The sequence below is a fragment of the Bos indicus x Bos taurus genome, chromosome 11 (assembly GCF_003369695.1).
Source record: "Bos indicus x Bos taurus breed Angus x Brahman F1 hybrid chromosome 11, Bos_hybrid_MaternalHap_v2.0, whole genome shotgun sequence".
Taxonomy (NCBI): domain Eukaryota; kingdom Metazoa; phylum Chordata; class Mammalia; order Artiodactyla; family Bovidae; genus Bos; species Bos indicus x Bos taurus.
Genome location: NC_040086.1, coordinates 71,820,719 through 71,837,640, shown reverse-complemented (window position 1 = coordinate 71,837,640; position 16,922 = coordinate 71,820,719). Strand labels below are relative to the sequence as shown.

The 16,922-nt window shown below is 41.6% G+C and overlaps 1 protein-coding gene across 1 annotated transcript in view; it reads left to right on the top strand.

Annotated features, from left to right (window-relative positions):
- The window catches only part of GCKR (glucokinase regulator), a 29,177-nt gene extending 23,004 nt beyond the window's left edge, over window positions 1-6,173 (top strand). Inside the window, 5 exon segments of the mRNA XM_027555790.1 lie at window positions 1,351-1,360; window positions 2,615-2,721; window positions 3,314-3,352; window positions 3,355-3,403; window positions 3,406-6,173. Of these exon segments, the coding sequence (XP_027411591.1) occupies window positions 1,351-1,360; window positions 2,615-2,721; window positions 3,314-3,352; window positions 3,355-3,403; window positions 3,406-3,701 (501 nt within the window). The 3' untranslated portion in view covers window positions 3,702-6,173.
- Window positions 6,174-16,922: the final 10,749 nt, after the last annotated feature.

Here is a 16,922-nt window from a genome sequence, read left to right as displayed (position 1 = left end):
GACCAACCTAGATAGCATATTCAAAAGCAGAGACATTATTTTGCCAACAAAGGTCCATCTAGTCAAGGCTATGGTTTTTCCAGTGGTCATGCATGGATGCGAGAGATGGACTGTGAAGAAAGCTGAGTGCCGAAGAATTGATGCTTTTGAACTGTGGTGTTGGAAAAGACTCTTGAGAGTCCCTTGGACTGCAAGGAGATCCAACCAGTCCATTCTAAAGGAGATCAGTCCTGGGATTTCTTTGAAAGGACTGATGCTAAAGCTGAAACTCCAGTACTTTGACCACCTCATGCGAAGAGTTGACTCATTGGAAAAGACCCTGATGCTGAGAGGGATTGGGGGCAGGAGGAGAAGGGGACGACAAAGGATGAGATGGCTGGATGGCATCACCGACTCGATGGACGTGAGTTTGAGTGAACTCTGGGAGTTGGTGATGGACAGGGAGGCCTGGTGTGCTGCGATTCATGGGGTCGCAAAGAGTCGGACACAGCTGAGCAACTGAACTGAACTGAGAACTTTCAGCCCTTAGCTCTGCTTTCCTCTGGGTCACTCTAATTCTCAGGCAGGTGTTCTCCACTAGGTGGCAAACTGGCCACCAGCAGTGCCAGCTTAACATCCTACCAATCCAGCAACCCTGGTGGAAGGAGAGTTTATCTGTCCCTGTGATTCCTGCAAATACCTGAGGGAGGGTTCTCATTGACTTGTCTTGGTTCACATGCCTATCCCTTAGCCAGTCACTGTTCTTTGGGGGAAAGCAGCCCTCTCTGCCTAGGCCTGGGTCATGTGTTCCAATGGAGGAAGGGGCAGGAAGTGAGCGTCAATCAAACATATGTCACATGTAGCTATGAGAATGGGGGAACAATAATTCCCCAGAGGAAAATCAAGGTGCTGATGCCAGGAGGAGGAGAAACGGATGCTGAGCAGATAGCACAACAGATGGTCCTGAAAGTAGGGTTGCTAGATATAGCAAAGAAAAGTACAGGACACTGGTTAAATTTGAATTTCAGATAAATAAAGAATAATTTTTAGTGTAAGTATATTCCATGCAATATTTGAGACATACTTACTCTCTCTCTCTCTCTTTATATATATATATATATATATATATATATATATATAATCCATCTGAAATTCCATTTAGCTGGATATCCAACATTTTAATCTTCTAAATCTGGTAGCTCTACATGAAAGGGATCAGCCAACGGTCATTTAGTGAGCAACCACCAGGGCCCCAAAACAACTTTTTTTTTTTTTTTTCAAAACAACTTTTTTAAATGAGTAAAACCAACCAGTCAACTGGGAAAAAAAAGCCTTCATGCTTTTCTTGTTTCCAAAGTTGGGGCAGGTCAGGGGGGCCAGAGTATACATGATCCAATCCTTACCATCCCAGTATGGCCCAGCTAATGGAGGAGAGACAAAACCAACACTTGAAACAGAGAACAATTAAGTGTCAAATTGCATGATCCTTACTGCGGTCCAGTAGAATGTCAGAGAAAATAGAATCTAGGCACTATAGCAAAGCAGAAGGTTTCACAGAAGAAGCGATGTTTGAGCTAGGCCTGCAGGTTATGGCAGGGAAAGGTGAAAGGCAGGGCATTCTTATGAGAAGGAACATTAGCCGAGGCCCAGAGTAGGGATTAGGCATGATATGTGGGGGAAAAAGATCTGGAGTCATTTTCACAGAGTGGTGAGGGGTGATGCAGGAGCAGGAAGGTGATAAATTATGGAAGATTAAAAACCAAACAGGAATTTAGACTTGCCAAATGTAGCTAGATCTGTGCTGTCCAAGATGGCAGCCACTGGTCATCTGTGACTACTGGAGATCTTGAATTGAACTGAACTCTACATTTTGTTTAAAAAGTGAAGCAGTGTAATTTTTTTCATTAAATACAACTTTATTCTTTTGGTAGGACTTTATTTCACTTTTGCATTGAAATTCAGCACTTGACCTGAAATGTGCTGTGACTATAAAATGAAAACTGGATTTCAAAGACATGGTACAAAAATATTATAAAATATCTCACTCATAGTTAATTTTTAATACTGTTTATAAGTTGAAATAATATTTTGGATATATTGGATGAAATAAAATGACCAAAATTTATTTTACCTGTTCCTTTTTTAATGCAGTACTAGAAAGTTTTAAATTACATATGTGACTCACATTTTACTTCTATTGAACAGAGCTGAACTACATGGAGAGGAGAAGGGTGGTGAAAAAAAATAGAAGCAAAGTTTTCAGATGAACAGTCTTACAAGCAGCATAAAAGATGGATGTGGTTTGGTAGGAAACCAGAGGGAATGAGTTCAGTTTAAGATGACCAGCCTCTGGGGTTGGTGGGATGTGGCCAAAAATGTGATCAATTTGCTATTAATTCTCGAGTTTAACCCAGCCAATCAAGGCCCACCACCAACGCTTTTAGCCCAATTTTCCTTTATATCTGGGGATTTGAGTTTGGGATTGCTTACCAGGATGAATTCTCTGACTGGTCTTCGAGATCCCAGCCTCCCCATCTCCTGATTGCTTTTCCTTCCTTGACCCCATTCGCAGCTCCCCTGGCCTTCTAGCCCATCATTGACCTTCCCGCTTCTTCCACATCGGTTCTCCAGACAGCTGAAGCATGATGGTTTGAGAGCCTCCTTCAGGTGATCCACTTCCCTCAGCCGCTTATGCAGGAAGCTCCCATCTTCCGTGTCCAGGTTTCACACGAGAAGGAACAGGTAACTCACCAACTGCTAGTCATTTAGGAAACACCAATGGCAACCCACTCCAGTATTCTTGCCTGGAGAATCCCATGGACAGAGGAACCTGGCAGGCTACAGTCCATGGGGTTGCAAAGAGCCGGACACGACTGAGTGACTTCACTTTCACTCTTCTGAGTGCTTGCAGTGTGTCAGGAACTTGACTTGGCACTGAATTTACAAAGCTCAGTGACACTCTGCCAGGAGTTCCCTGTTCATGGAGGCAACGTGGGTTGTGACAAGTATCACGGAAGTGTGAAACAGGTACTACAGAAGTGCAGAAAAGGGGTCTTCAGTTTTGCCTGGAGGGGAGTTAGGAAAGAGAGGGAGAAGGGGTCTTTGAACTGGGTCATGAACCAGGCCTGGATTAAGTTTTCTGGGTCAGGATGAAGGCTTCTCTCTGCTCTTGACCCACCTCATTCTAACTTCTAGTCTTTGGAAACTCCCTTCTATTCTTTCATCCAACCTGGTAGCTTCTGACTCCCACACTGAATACGTGAGCTCCTCCAGGGTTCTTCCTCAGATGACCTCGTATTCTCAGGCTTCAGTTCTCCCTGCCTCTTCCCTACAGGTGATCCCCATAGCCTTGCTGAGCCTCCTCTTCTAGTGCTCCAGTGCTCCATCCCCGAGGCCCAGGCACACCTGGCTGCAGCTCCATCTGTGGGGCTGTGAGGAGCGCCCTCTCTCGGCCAAGTCGGAAGCGCAAGGCGGACCCCCCTGGAGACCCTCAAACCTGCCCGGCCTTGAACTGGTGTTTCTGGGCGCGTGGAGGGGGCAAGCCCAGCCCAGTCCACCCCTTGGAGACTTGCTGGACCAGCAGCAAGTGTGGTGGGAGGAGAGGCCCATTCTTCAGGAACACCAGCTGTCCAGGGTGGGGAGACAGTTTCTCTCCTGGGGGAGAGCTTGCTCTGCAGCCAGTGGTCTCCACTTCCCCTGGCATATTCCGATTTCAGAAGTAAAACTGAATGTCGTCTTCTGAAAAGTTAACTTTCCACTCTCAGTTGATCAGAGTTAATAGATCAAAGTCAATAGATCAGAGGGGAACAGGAAGAATGGCATATGTTGGTCCCAACAACAGGCTTGTTTCTGTACTTCTCCGCCTACCTCCCAATTCCATTTTCAGTGGCCACTGACCCAGATCTTATTCCAGCTTCTTTATATTCCCCCATCTCCAACATGTAGGTACAAATGTGCACACACACACACACACATACACACACATATATTTCACTCCTACACAGGATCACACAAGGAAGGAGCAGTAGGAACTTAGCTAATTCCAAGGAAAGAGAGAAGAAATTGTGTCCCCAACAGAGGACATCCAGAAAATAACAATCCCGACACGACAGGATCCTCATCACTAGAATGAATGCTACATCCACACATTTTAACATGAAGTGAGCATTGCATCTCCTAGCCAGTGTTTGCAAAGGAATGTAGGGAACTCTGGCAGAGTTGAACACCTTTCAGTGGTGGACCCAACACACACTAGAAACCCCAGTACATTTCAGACCTCAACTATCACCTGTTTTGACAAATCAGAGGCACCCTGGCCCATCCCAGACCCCTGCCAGCTCTTCAGTGCCTACGAGGTATGATCCCTGTAATAGAGAGCTGGCTCCCCCTTGTGGCCAGAGAGTACCTTGGTGCTAGATACCCAGGAACTCTCAGGGGACAAAACTTCTCTGAAGCTCACTTGAAACTTTTGGTACAAGGGTGACTGCTAAGGAGCCAAATAGATTTCAGTTTTATGAGAACAGAGTATTCAACCCTTTAAAGACAGCCATAAGGGCCCGCTCTATACCTGTGGGCCTCCAGCCTCTATTTGAACTCCCTTTTCTTGTTCTACATCTACATTTATGTGGCTACCTCGGGTCTTTAACCAATGTCCCCTTCCTCAACATCATTCCTATAGGGCCTTCTGATGGTCATCCATTTGGTTTTTATCCTCCACAAACACCTTTTCCTAACCCTACAAGTCAAGATGGGTAAAGTCAGGAAAAGGCCCTGCAAAGGCTTTCAGTTTCTCTTTACCCACAGCTCTCCCATGCACTCCGTTGGGTAAATTCTTCTCTCCTCTTGGCCTCATGAGCAGGGTCAGGTCAGAGAAGATACCCAGCTTTCCAGGACTGGAGGAGGCAAAGCCAACATGTGCAGTAGGCCTCCTCCCACATGTGGAATGGATAGAGTGCAGGGTCAGATTTCCCCAAGGCTGAATGCAGGACTACTCTGGAAGTCCAGAAAGTTTTCCTTTTTGTGTTTTTAGTTTACTTGCCAAGTGCTTGGATGGCGCAAAGACAGCAAGTGAATTCATTACATGTGCAGCTGCATGTGACACGTGTTATGAAAAAGGTGGACGACGACTCACCTTGGGAAACTTTAGTGGCTTGGCTATACTCTGGCACTGTAGAGCAGACAAAGACTAAGGTCCTATCCCTACCCTGTAGGAACTCACAAGCATATATGAGCAATTCCAGGATAGGGCAGAGATCACTGAAGTGGGTTAGACTACCAGGCTAGGTACAGAGAACTGCCAGAATTATTCTGAGGAGATTACAGAGTAGGCCAAGAGTCAGGGACAATATTGAAAGAAGATTGGGGTGGGGTGAGGGAACATTCCAAGAAAACCTAGGAAAGTCTGGAGACTTGCATGGGTGTGTAGATCCAGTATCAGAGAGTCAGGTCGTTGTCAGTGGAACCTGAGTTCTAGGAAGAGCTAAAGAGATTCACAGATCTTTTTTAGAACTATCCAGAAACAAAAGATAAGATGATAATTTTTACCACTGTATTTTAAAAAAGCAAATATCTGAGGTCAGGAACAGCTGGAGAGTAATCTATAACACAAGGCAGTAATTTATCCTGAAATGACTAAAAGAGTCTATCCCAGAAGACTGGGTTGGATTGTGGAAGATTATGGGGAAACAATTTCCCACTACATCAAAAGTACTTACTTTTGCTAGATCAAAAGTAAGAGGTGAGGAGGCAAAATATATCTGGACATTGCATATACTTCATATTTAATATATTTAAAAATTGAACTCATGATTAACATATTTTAAATCAACTATACCGCAATAAAACACAATTTTTGAAAAAGAAACAAGAATGTAAACTATCAGAAAAAATAAAGTCCATCACAAGGCCAGAAGAGGTAAAGGGGGCATGACAAGTTAATACAATATAATGCCTTGGGTGTATCCTGGGCAGAAAAGGGGCATTAGTGGAAAAACTGATAAAATTCAAATGAAGTTTGGAGTTTAGTTAATAGTGAATGTACCAAATCACATAGTTTTTTTGAATGTACCAAAAAAATGAGATGAGATGAGATGTTAACATTCAATGAAACTGGATACATGCTATATAAGAACTCACTGTGCTATCTTTGCAGCTTTTCTGTAAATTTAAAATTTCCAAAATAAAGTGTTTTTTCTTTTAAGGTCAAATTTATTGTCATAAAATTATTTGTAATATAGTATTATTCTTTTCTGTGTTGGTTATATGTTTTAAATATAGCAGTGTATACATGTCAGTCCCAAACTCCCACTCCATGCCTCCTGTTCTCCCTCCCCCAGAAACCACAAGTCTGTTTTCTATATCTGTACGTCTATTTCTGTTTCATAGAAAGTCCATTTTGTCATATTTTATTAATAGTTGCCACATATAAGTGGAGTAACAAGTAACATATTCAGATTTTGGTTTATTTTATATCCAATATTACAACAAAGGGATAGAGAAAGGTTGAAAGTAAAAGAGTGGATGAAGATATACCATGCAAATATCAACCAAAATAAAATTGCTATAGCAATATTAATACCAGACCCAATAACTTAGGGCAAAAAGCATTACTAGAAATGGAGGGTCTTCATAGTGATAAAATAATTCACCATGAATAAGTTATGATTTTAAATAACAAAAAATATTGAAACCAAAAACTACAGTACTCAAAAAAAGTACAGTACAACAGAGGATGAGATGGCTGGATGGCATCACTGACTCAATGGACGAGTTTGAGCAAGCTCCAGGAGCTGGTGATGGACAGGGAAACCTGGTGTGCTGCAGTCCACGGGGCCACAAAGAGTCGGACATGACTGAGCGACTGAACTGAACAGTACTCAAAGGAAAAACAGATTCACAATCCTAACGAGAAACTGCACACATTTGTCTCAGTTGTTGTTATTCACTCACTAAGTCGTGTCTGACCCTTTGCGACCCCATAGACTATAGCCCGCTAGGATCCTCTGTCCATCAGATTTCCCAGGCAAGAATACTGGAGTGGGTTGCCATTCCCTTCTCCAGGGGATCTTCCTGACCCAGAGACTAAACCCACATCTCCTGCATTGGCAGGGTGATTTTTACCCCTAAGCCACCAGGGAAGCCCCTTGTCTCAGTAGGTGGTGGAAAATAGCAGCCAAAAGCTTAGGAATAATATGAATTTGAACATTAAGATTAGCAGAATTGACCAAATGGACATAGAGGGACACTATCCTCACCACCTCCCACCCCACCCCTTGTCCCATATGCAGAAGAGGAAGTTCTAAAGAGACACTATTTTTAATACTTGCAGAATATATCTTATCTTTAGGCACATATGGAATTTTTAAAATTGACCACAAACTGGGAATAGAGTCTTAAAACATTTCAAAGGATTGAAATTAAAGTACATATTCTAATCACAATGCAACTATTAGATAACTCTTTGTTTAGAAATGTTTAAATGAATAAACGTTTTAATAAACTTAATAAACATAAATAATCCATGGATGAAATAAGAAATCATGATGCAAATTAGAAAATAGTTAGAACAGGATGATAACAAAAATTCTATATATCATAACTTGTGGCATGAAGCTAAAGTAGTAAGTAGGACAAAATTTATATCTTCAAATGCACAATTAGAGGAAAGGGGCTAAAAGTGAATGATCAAGTCATTTATCTTAAGAAGCAAGTTAGAAAAAAATTCAGCAAAATGAATTAAAGAAACAAAGAAGTCATTATATGTCAGTCAGTCAGTCAGTCAGTCGGTTCAGTCACTCAGTCGTGTCCGACTCTTTGCGACCCCATGAATTGTTATATGTCAGTTATATCTTAATAAGGCTGGGGGTGGGTGGGTGGCAGAAAGTAGAAGTAAGGAAATAATAATAACAAAATCACAAAATACTGAAATAGAATACAAACATTCAGACAGTTGGTTCTTTAAAGAGATTACTTGACAAATTTTTAGCAAGATACATACAGGAAAAGGAAGAGGGGGAGAGATAGGAGGTACAAATAACCAATATCAGAAACACAAAGGAGACACTACTATATTTGAATAGCTGTATGTCAGTACACTTGAAAGAGTAAATTAAATAGAAAAATTGCTAGAAAATACAGCTATGGTTTTTCCAGTAGTCATGTATGGACGTGAGAGTTGGACTATAAAGAAAGCTGAGCGCCGAATAATTGATGCTTTTGAACTGTGGTGTTGGAGAAGACTCCTGAGAGCCCCTTTGAACTACACGGGGATCCAACTTGTCAGTCCTAAAGAAAATCAGTCCTTAATATTCACTGGAAGGACTGATGCTGAAGCTGAAACTCCAATACTTTGGCCACCTGATGTGAAGAACTGACTCATTGGAAAAGAGCCTGATGCTGGGAAAGATTGAAGGCGGAAAGAGAAGGGGATGACAGAGGATGAGATGGTTGGATGGCATCACTGACACGATGGACATGAGTTTGAGTAGGCTCTGGGAGTTGGTGATAGACAGGTAAGCCTGGCGTGCTGAACTCCATGAGGTCGAAAAGAGTCAGACACAACTGAGCGACTGAACTGAACTGAACAGCTCTCCAAAGCTCAGTAAAAAAAAAAAAAAATCCCCAAATTCTCAGTTGTATTATAACCTTCAAATAAATTGAATCTGTAGTCAAAAATCTTCACTCACAGAAAACTCCAGGCTTGTATGGCTTTGCTGACAAGTTGTACAATCACTGAAGTATCAAATAGTTCCATCTCATACAAACTCTTTCAGAGTATAAAGAAAAAGGAAACATTTCCCAAATCATAAGTCTAGCATAACCTTGATATCAAAAGCCTTACAAAGACAGAACAAGAGAAGAAAATCACAGGCTGGCCTCATCCTTGCAAATAGGTCACAAAAATCCTAAACAAATTCAATTGGAATACAGCAGTACATTTAAAGATAGAATGCTCAATTTACTTATGAAGATGTGTTCACAAGTTAGTTAGTAATTATTACTAATCAGGAAAATTTGAGTTATAACCACTATGAAATATCATTACCATATACACCTAAATGGCCAAAATTAAACAGCCTGACAGTCACAAAGAGTCAGACAAGACTGAACAACTGAAATGAGCTGAAACAGCCTGACTGACAATCCCATGGACAGAGAAGCCTGGCGGCCTATAGTCCACAATATGGCAAAGAGTTGAACATGATTGAGCAGGAGACAAAACAAAAACAGCTTGACAATACCACATGTTGTCATGAAAAAGAGAGCAAGAAGAACTGCCTTTCACCACTGGTGGAACTATTAATTTACATAACCACTTAGCAGATCTTCCCTGGTGGCTCAGACAGTTTGGCACTGTCTACAAGGTTGAGTTATACCTACACTATAACCTGGAAATTTCATTCCTAGATCGATACTTTGATCAGAGATCCTCAAAGTATAGTTCTTGGACCAACATCATCAACATCACCTGGAAACTTACTAGAAATGCCAAATTCCTGGGCTCCAGTCCAACTTAATCTGCAATCAGCATCCCGAAATCTGTGGTTTAACAAGCCCTTCAGATGATTCTGATACACGTTAAAGCACTGCCATGCTGCTGCTGCTGCTGCTGCTGCTAAGTCGCTGCAGTCGTGTCCGACTCTGTGCGACCCCGTAGATGGCAGCCCATCAGGCTCCGCCGTCCCTGGGATTCTCCAGGCAAGAACACTGGAGTGGGTTGCCATTTCCTTCTCCAATGCATGAAAGTGAAAAGTGAAAGTGAAGTCTCTCAGTCGTGTCGGACTCTTCGTGACCGCATGGACTGCAGCCCACCAGGCTCCTCTGTCCATGGGATTTTCCAGGCAAGAGTACTGGAGTGGGGTGCCATTGCCTTCTCTGAAACCACTGCCAGAGAAACAGAAATATATGTTCACTAAGACACATGGACAAGGATGTTTTTAATAGCATTGTTGATAATGGCCAAAATGGAAAACAAGCCAAATATCCATCAACATCAAAACGGATAAAAAAATTATGGAACAGCTATATAATGCTATATATATTATCTATACAATAATAATGTGAATTAATCCCAGTTTTACAAAATAGCATGAATGACTCAAAATGGTGTGTGAATATTTAAGACACAAAAATACATTTTTATAGAAATATATTTATATAGAAAAAAGTTCTTGTTGAAATATATACATGCTTTAAGACCCCAAAACTGTACCTCTACCCCTAATCTTTTTTTTAGAAATGTAGTACCTGTCATGTAATGTGTGCTCTTATGACAGGCTTCATTCCTTATAATCTTTATGGTGACTGCAGAGTATTTCATAATACGGATATATCACATTTACTTAACCAGGTCCTTGTTGATGGGCCTTTCAAGAATATTATTTTGGCTGCCTCAATAGACTGAAAATTCTATGAGGTGAGAGACCATGTCTGTTTTCTTTTAAGACAGTGCCTACCATTCAACAGTTATTGCATTGTTTTTCCAAATGAATTTTCCTATAAGAAAAAATGCCCTGGCCAGTTTTATTTATCTTTGTTATCTACTAGACCATTCAGTGAAGTGAAGTTGCTCAGTTGTGTCCGACTCTTTGCAATCCCACGGACTGTAGCCTATCAGGTTCCTCCATCCATGGAATTTTCCAGGCAAGAGTACTGGAGTGGGTTGCTATTTCCTTCTCCAGGGGATCTTCCTGACCCAGGGATCGAACCCAGGTCTCCCACATTGCAAGGAGATGCTTTACTGTCTGAGCTATGACCTAAATCAAATTCCTTATAATTATACAGTGGAAGTGAGAAATAGTTTTAAGGGACTAGATCTGATAGATAGAGTGCCTGATGAACTATGGATGGAGGTTCGTGACATTGTACAGGAGACAGGGATCAAGAGCATCCCCAAGAAAAAGAAATGCAAAAAAGCAAAATGGCTGTGTGAGGAGGCCTTACAAATAGCTGTGAAAAGAAGAGAAGCAAAAAGCAAAGGAGAAAAGGAAAGATATAAGCATCTGAATGCAGAGTTCCAAAGAATAGCAAGGAGAGATAAGAAAGCCTTCCTCAGTGATCAATGCAAAGAAATAGAGGAAAACAACAGAATGGGAAAGACTAGAGATCTCTTCAAGAAAATTAGAGATAATGGAACATTTCATGCAAAGATGGGCTCGATAAAGGACAGAAATGATATGGACCTAACAGAAGCAGAAGATATTAAGAAGAGATGGCAAGAATACACAGAAGTACTGTACGAAAATGATCTTCACGACCCAGATAATCACAATGGTATGATCACTCACCTAGAGCCAGACATCCTGGAATGTGAAGTCAAGTGGGCCTTAGAAAGCATCACTAGGAAAAAAGCTAGTGGAGGTGATGGAATTCCAGTTGAGCTATTTCAAATCCTGAAAGATGATGCTGTGAAAGTGATGTACTCAATATGCCAGCAAATTTGGAAAACCCAGCAGTGGCCACAGGACTGGAAAAGGTCAGTTTTCATTCCAATCCCAAAGAAAGGCAATGCCAAAGAATGCTCAAACTACCGCACAATTGCACTCATCTCACACGCTAGTAAAGTAATGCTCAAAATTCTCCAAGCCAGGCTGCAGCAATACATGAACCGTGAACTTCCAGATGTTCAAGCTGGTTTTAGAAAAGGCAGAGGAACCAGAGATCAAACTGCCAACATCTGTTGGATCATCAAAAAAGCAAGAGAGTTCCAGAAAAACATCTATTTCTGCTTTATTGACTATGCTAAAGCCTTTGACTGTGTGGACACAATAAACTGTGGAAAATTCTTCAAGAGATGGGAATACCAGACCACCTGACCTGCCTCTTGAGAAACCTGTATACAAGTCAGGAAGCACCAGTTAGAACTGGACATGGAACAACAGACTGGTTCCAATAGGAAAAGGAGTACATCCAGCCTATATATTGTCACCCTCCTTATTTAACTTATATGCAGAGTACATCATGAGAAATGCTGGGCTGGATGAAACATAAGCTAGAATCAAGATTGCCAGGAAAAATATTAATAACCTCAGATATGCAGATGATACCACCCTTATGGCAGAAAGTAAAGAAGAACTAAAAAGCCTCTTGATGAAAGTGAAAGAGGAGAGTGAAAAAGTTGGCTTAAAGCTCAACATTCAGAAAACGAAGATCATGGCATCTGGTCCCATCATTTCATGGCAAATAGATGGGGAAACAGTGGAAACAGTGGCTGACTTTATTTTTTGGGGCTCCAAAATCACTGCAGATGGTGATTGCAGCCATGAAATTAAAAGATGCTTACTCCTTGGAAGGAAAGTTATGACCAACCTAGACAGCATATTAAAAAGCAGAGACATTGTCAACAAAGGTCCATCTAGTCAAGGCTATGGTTTTTCCAGTAGTCATGTATAGATGTGAGAGTTGGACTATAAAGAAAGCTGAGCACCGAATAATTGATGTTTTGAACTGTGGTGTTGGAGAAGACTGTTGAGAGTCCCTTGGACTGCAAGGAGATCCAACCAGTCCATTCTAAAGGAGATCAGTCCTGGGTGTTCATTGGAAGGACTGATGTTGAAGCTCGAACTCCAATACTTTGGCCACCTGATGTGAAGAGCTGACTCATTTGAAAAGACCCTGATGCTGGGAAAGATTGAAGGTGGGAGGAGAAGGGGATGACAGAGCATGAGATGGTTAGATGGCATCATTGACTCAAAGGACACGAATTTGGGTGGACTCTGGGAGTTGGTGATGGACAGGGAGACCTGGCGTGCTTCAGTTCATGGGGTTGCAAAGACTCGAACACGACTGAGCAACTGAACTGAACTGAAGTGAATAGCATAGGTTGATTCCTTGTAAATTTTGTTTTCAGTGAATTAGCTCTAGAAAATCCAGTCCGTTCTGGATGTGATGACAAATGAAAGTTCTAGACTTGGAAAATGTTATAGACTTAGAGTAGAGTGATTCTCTAAGGTCATTTAATTTCTCTATGTGCTATCTTTTCTCCGTCTCAATGCAATAACAACTAGGAAATGTGTCAAGCATCGGATTAGGAAATCATATATCACACATTTTCTGAGAGTACCTACTTAAAGTATTCTAGCTTTCTTAAATGTACTTGACCTTATATTCTAATGTCTGGTTTGAAACATATGGCACCATACCTGGACCTCTAGGAAGTGACTGGCTCCAGAGAAGACACTTACAGGGCAGGGGATGCCTTTTGGAAGGCTTGCTCTTTTGAAACCTTGCCACTATATTCTCTGGCCTATAACAAATGGTCCAGTCCAATTCTAGAAGAATCATAAAGGAGCTTCCTTGAGCATTGGCTGTCAGAGCAGGGCACAAAGGCAGCTGCAGAAAAGGGCAGCGACTGTATGACTCAGAGAAGAGACTCAAGCAGCAAGCACATTGGCTGGACTCTTGGGATGCCCATTGTGACGTCATATGGAGTTACAGCCTTGAAGGATAAAAGTGTTTGGCTGAGACGGGCATGGGGTTGAGTAATGGCTCCAATCTGGGGGCTCACCATCCCACTGCCACCATATGTCAGCCTTCTACTATTGTTTGGTTTCCTTGTCTGGGGGCTTTGGATGCTGTTTTCTGGAAAACAGAATAGGGAACAGGTGGCAGCTAAGACATGCTCGGAGGTATGTGATGCAACAATCTCTTGAAATTATCTGCTCCTTGACTCTGCTCCTGGAGACATAGAAACTCCTAATCTTGGCCTGTGGGAGGAACTGACGGTGGAAAGAGGGGGGTTGAGATAGTGCCTATGGATGTCTTCCTATAAGTCATTCTCAGTCCTTTTCCTTTCAATTCAACAAACCTTAAGCACCTATTATATATGGCAGCATACTGAGCATTGAAGAAGAATAAAGTACCATCTCCACCTTTTCAAGGTGGGAGAGACAGTCAGACAGATATACATATATACACATAGCCCAAGGAAAGAGAAAGGGATGAGTTAATAGATGTATAAATATTGCTAAAGAGATGGGAGGTAAAGAGAATTGTAAGATCTATAAAATATCTTTGGGGGGAGCTTAGGTTTGAATTGTGTTTCAGAGGAAGGATAGGATTTTAAAAGTGGATAGGATGAGGGGAGGAGAGCAATGGATGACTTTCTGGACAGAAGGAATTGATTGGGAGAAAGCAAGGGAAGCAGAAGCGTGTTGGGAGTGTTTTGAAGAGAGGGGAAGACGCCTACCTGGATGGAGTGTAGAAGTGTAGGGAATGGTTTGGGGAAAACTGAGAGGAAAAGAGGTTAGAATGAGGAAAGAGGTTAGAAGTCCCCTTGTAGAGGGATTCAAATGCCAGACTGAATAGTTTGCATAAATACTACTCTGTCTGCAATTGAAAGATATTAAAGATTTTAAAGCCAGGTGAAAGTGTGCTTAGATCTGTGCCATCTAAACAGAATTTAAACTTAAAAAAATTTAAACTTTTTTCCTCAAACTTATCATTTGGGAGTCTAATTAAAAAGCAGATTCTGATTCAGTAGTCAGGGGAAGGGCTTGAGAGTCTGCAATTCTAAGGAGCTCCCAGGTGATGCTGCTGCTGTTAAACTGAGCACCATACTTTGGGTTGGTTGGTTGTATTTGTACTTGTTTGGTGTTTTGTTTCGTTTTGGTTTTTGGCCACACTGCCTGGCAGAAATCTTAGTTCCCTGAGCAGGGACTGAATCCTGGGCCGTGGCACCAAGTCCTAACCACTGGACTGCCAGAGAAGTCCCAAATACCATACTTTGAATGTGAGGCTTTACATACCTCCAGTGAGTGCTTCCCTACTGGCTCAGCTGGTTAAGAATCGGCCTGCAATGTGGGAGACCTGGGTCCAATCCCTGGGTTGGGAAGATACCCTGGAGAAGGGAATGGCTACCTACCCCAGTAGAATTGCCTGTAGAATTCTAGGGACAGATGAGCCTGGTGGGTTACAGTCCATGGGGTCCCAAAGAGTCGGACACAACTGAAGCGACTTAGCACAGCACAGCACAGTGAGTGCCTACGGTAGTTCTCTAGCTTGGTTAAACCAAAGGAGGCTACGTTAAAAATGTAGTTGAGGAGAGAAAAGGAACTGAAAGAACCAGAGCAGCAAGATGAGAAAGAGGACCTTGATTCACTTCCCCAGTATTTATCACCTGCCACCAACACCATGTACAAGGCATTCCTCTGGGGACCATGGACGAAGCACTTAATGGAAGGAACAAAAATCTCTGCCCTCTGGGCTGTAAAAGGATAAGGGCCTTGGGTGAAAATTTGGATGTAGGAAGAAGGCAGAAAGAGTGAAGGGGAAATGCCAATGGTTAGGACTCTGAGCTTTCATTGAAGGGAGCATGAGTTTGAGCCCTGGTTGAAGAAATATGATGCTGCCACACTATGTGACAAAAAAAAAAAGGGCAAAGAGAGAAAGCAAAGACACTGAGTCTTTTTTCCTGATTGGACCTTAAATACAAAACAGTTGACTATAAACATTATCATTTTCCTACGAGGACTATATTCATCTTTGTATCCTCTATGCCTGGTATACTACCTTTCATGTAGTAAGCACTCCACATAGGCTTGTGAAATCAAAGAATGGCTTCTCAGTTTTAACCCTGAATGATTGAAAAGATGGCATTTTAAACAACAGAGGAAACATCTGACAAAAGTTACAAGTGTGGCAGGAGGCAGAAAATGTATGTAATGTGGAGATATTAATCAAGCTTCTCAAATTAATATTCTAGACTTGGGCTATCCAGTCTAATATCTGTTGGCTACATATGGCCATTTAAATTTAAATTAACCAAAATTAAATAAAATTTAAAATTTGGTTCCTTAATTGCACCACCTACATTCAAGTGTTCATATAGGATGATTTCCATCATCATAGAATATTCTGTTGGGTGGCACTAACTTAGACTTTAGATCTTGGAGATAGATAGTGGCTATGTATTTGGCCACAAAGTCCTTTTAATTTTTTTTCTCAGAAACATTTCTCAAATGTGGCAATCCAGATTCAGTGTCAATGTTTTACCTACAATTCCTCTTGAACTGTTTTCAGTCTCTAAGTGGTCTACAAATGTTTTACAGCCTAAGAGCATAGACCCTGGCTCTATAAAACAACACAACGGCACACACAAAACCTCCCAAAGCTAATTGTGCCACTCCACTAAAAGTAACTAAAGAAACTAATAGGGACTTCCCTGGCAGTCCAGAGGTTAAGACTGTGCACTTCCACTGCAAGGGGTACACATTTGATCCCTGGTTGGGGAACTAAGATCCCACATGTCTCCTGGCATGGTCAAAAACAAACAAACAAAAAGAAACTAAAAAAAATTTCTCAGCATCCCACTGCCTGCGGCATTTCTTAAACTTTTTGACTTTCAAACTTCTTTGCCAAAATTTGTCAATCACCTTAAGAATTAAAAAATTGTTTCATCACTTTTTCATAATATTTAAGCGATTTGGGATAAATATTTCATTTTACAACACCGTGTTTTTTTTAATTGCAAAGTTCATTTTAATATCATCTGTAAGAGATAAATGTTTACTTTTTTTCATGTAACAAGAGATGCATGACATTTAATTGACTTTAACTTAACAGATATGAACCCCCCCAACATTTAGGCATGAAAAATGGCAAATGTATTTCTTTGTCTACATCAAATATAATCTGGCTTAAACTTCCTATCACCTGCGTTGGCACAAAATCTAGTATCTGTTTTTCTTCCCATATGAGAACCCTGGAGTGGGTGCAATTTATCCAAAATAGCAGAGGGCAGGTCCTTAGCTATGGAAACAGCTGTTGCTTTTCTTCTTTGCCATCTGAAGGCAAAAATCGCAGTTGTGTGCCAAGCTTGGTCACAGAGACCTTTGCCAAGGCCCCCAGTCCACTATATCTGAGCTCTTAGGAGCAGGAGGAATAATTTGCATCAGGCTGAGGGCCTCACTACCCAGCAAACCTGTAGTGTCCCTGTTGCATCCCAG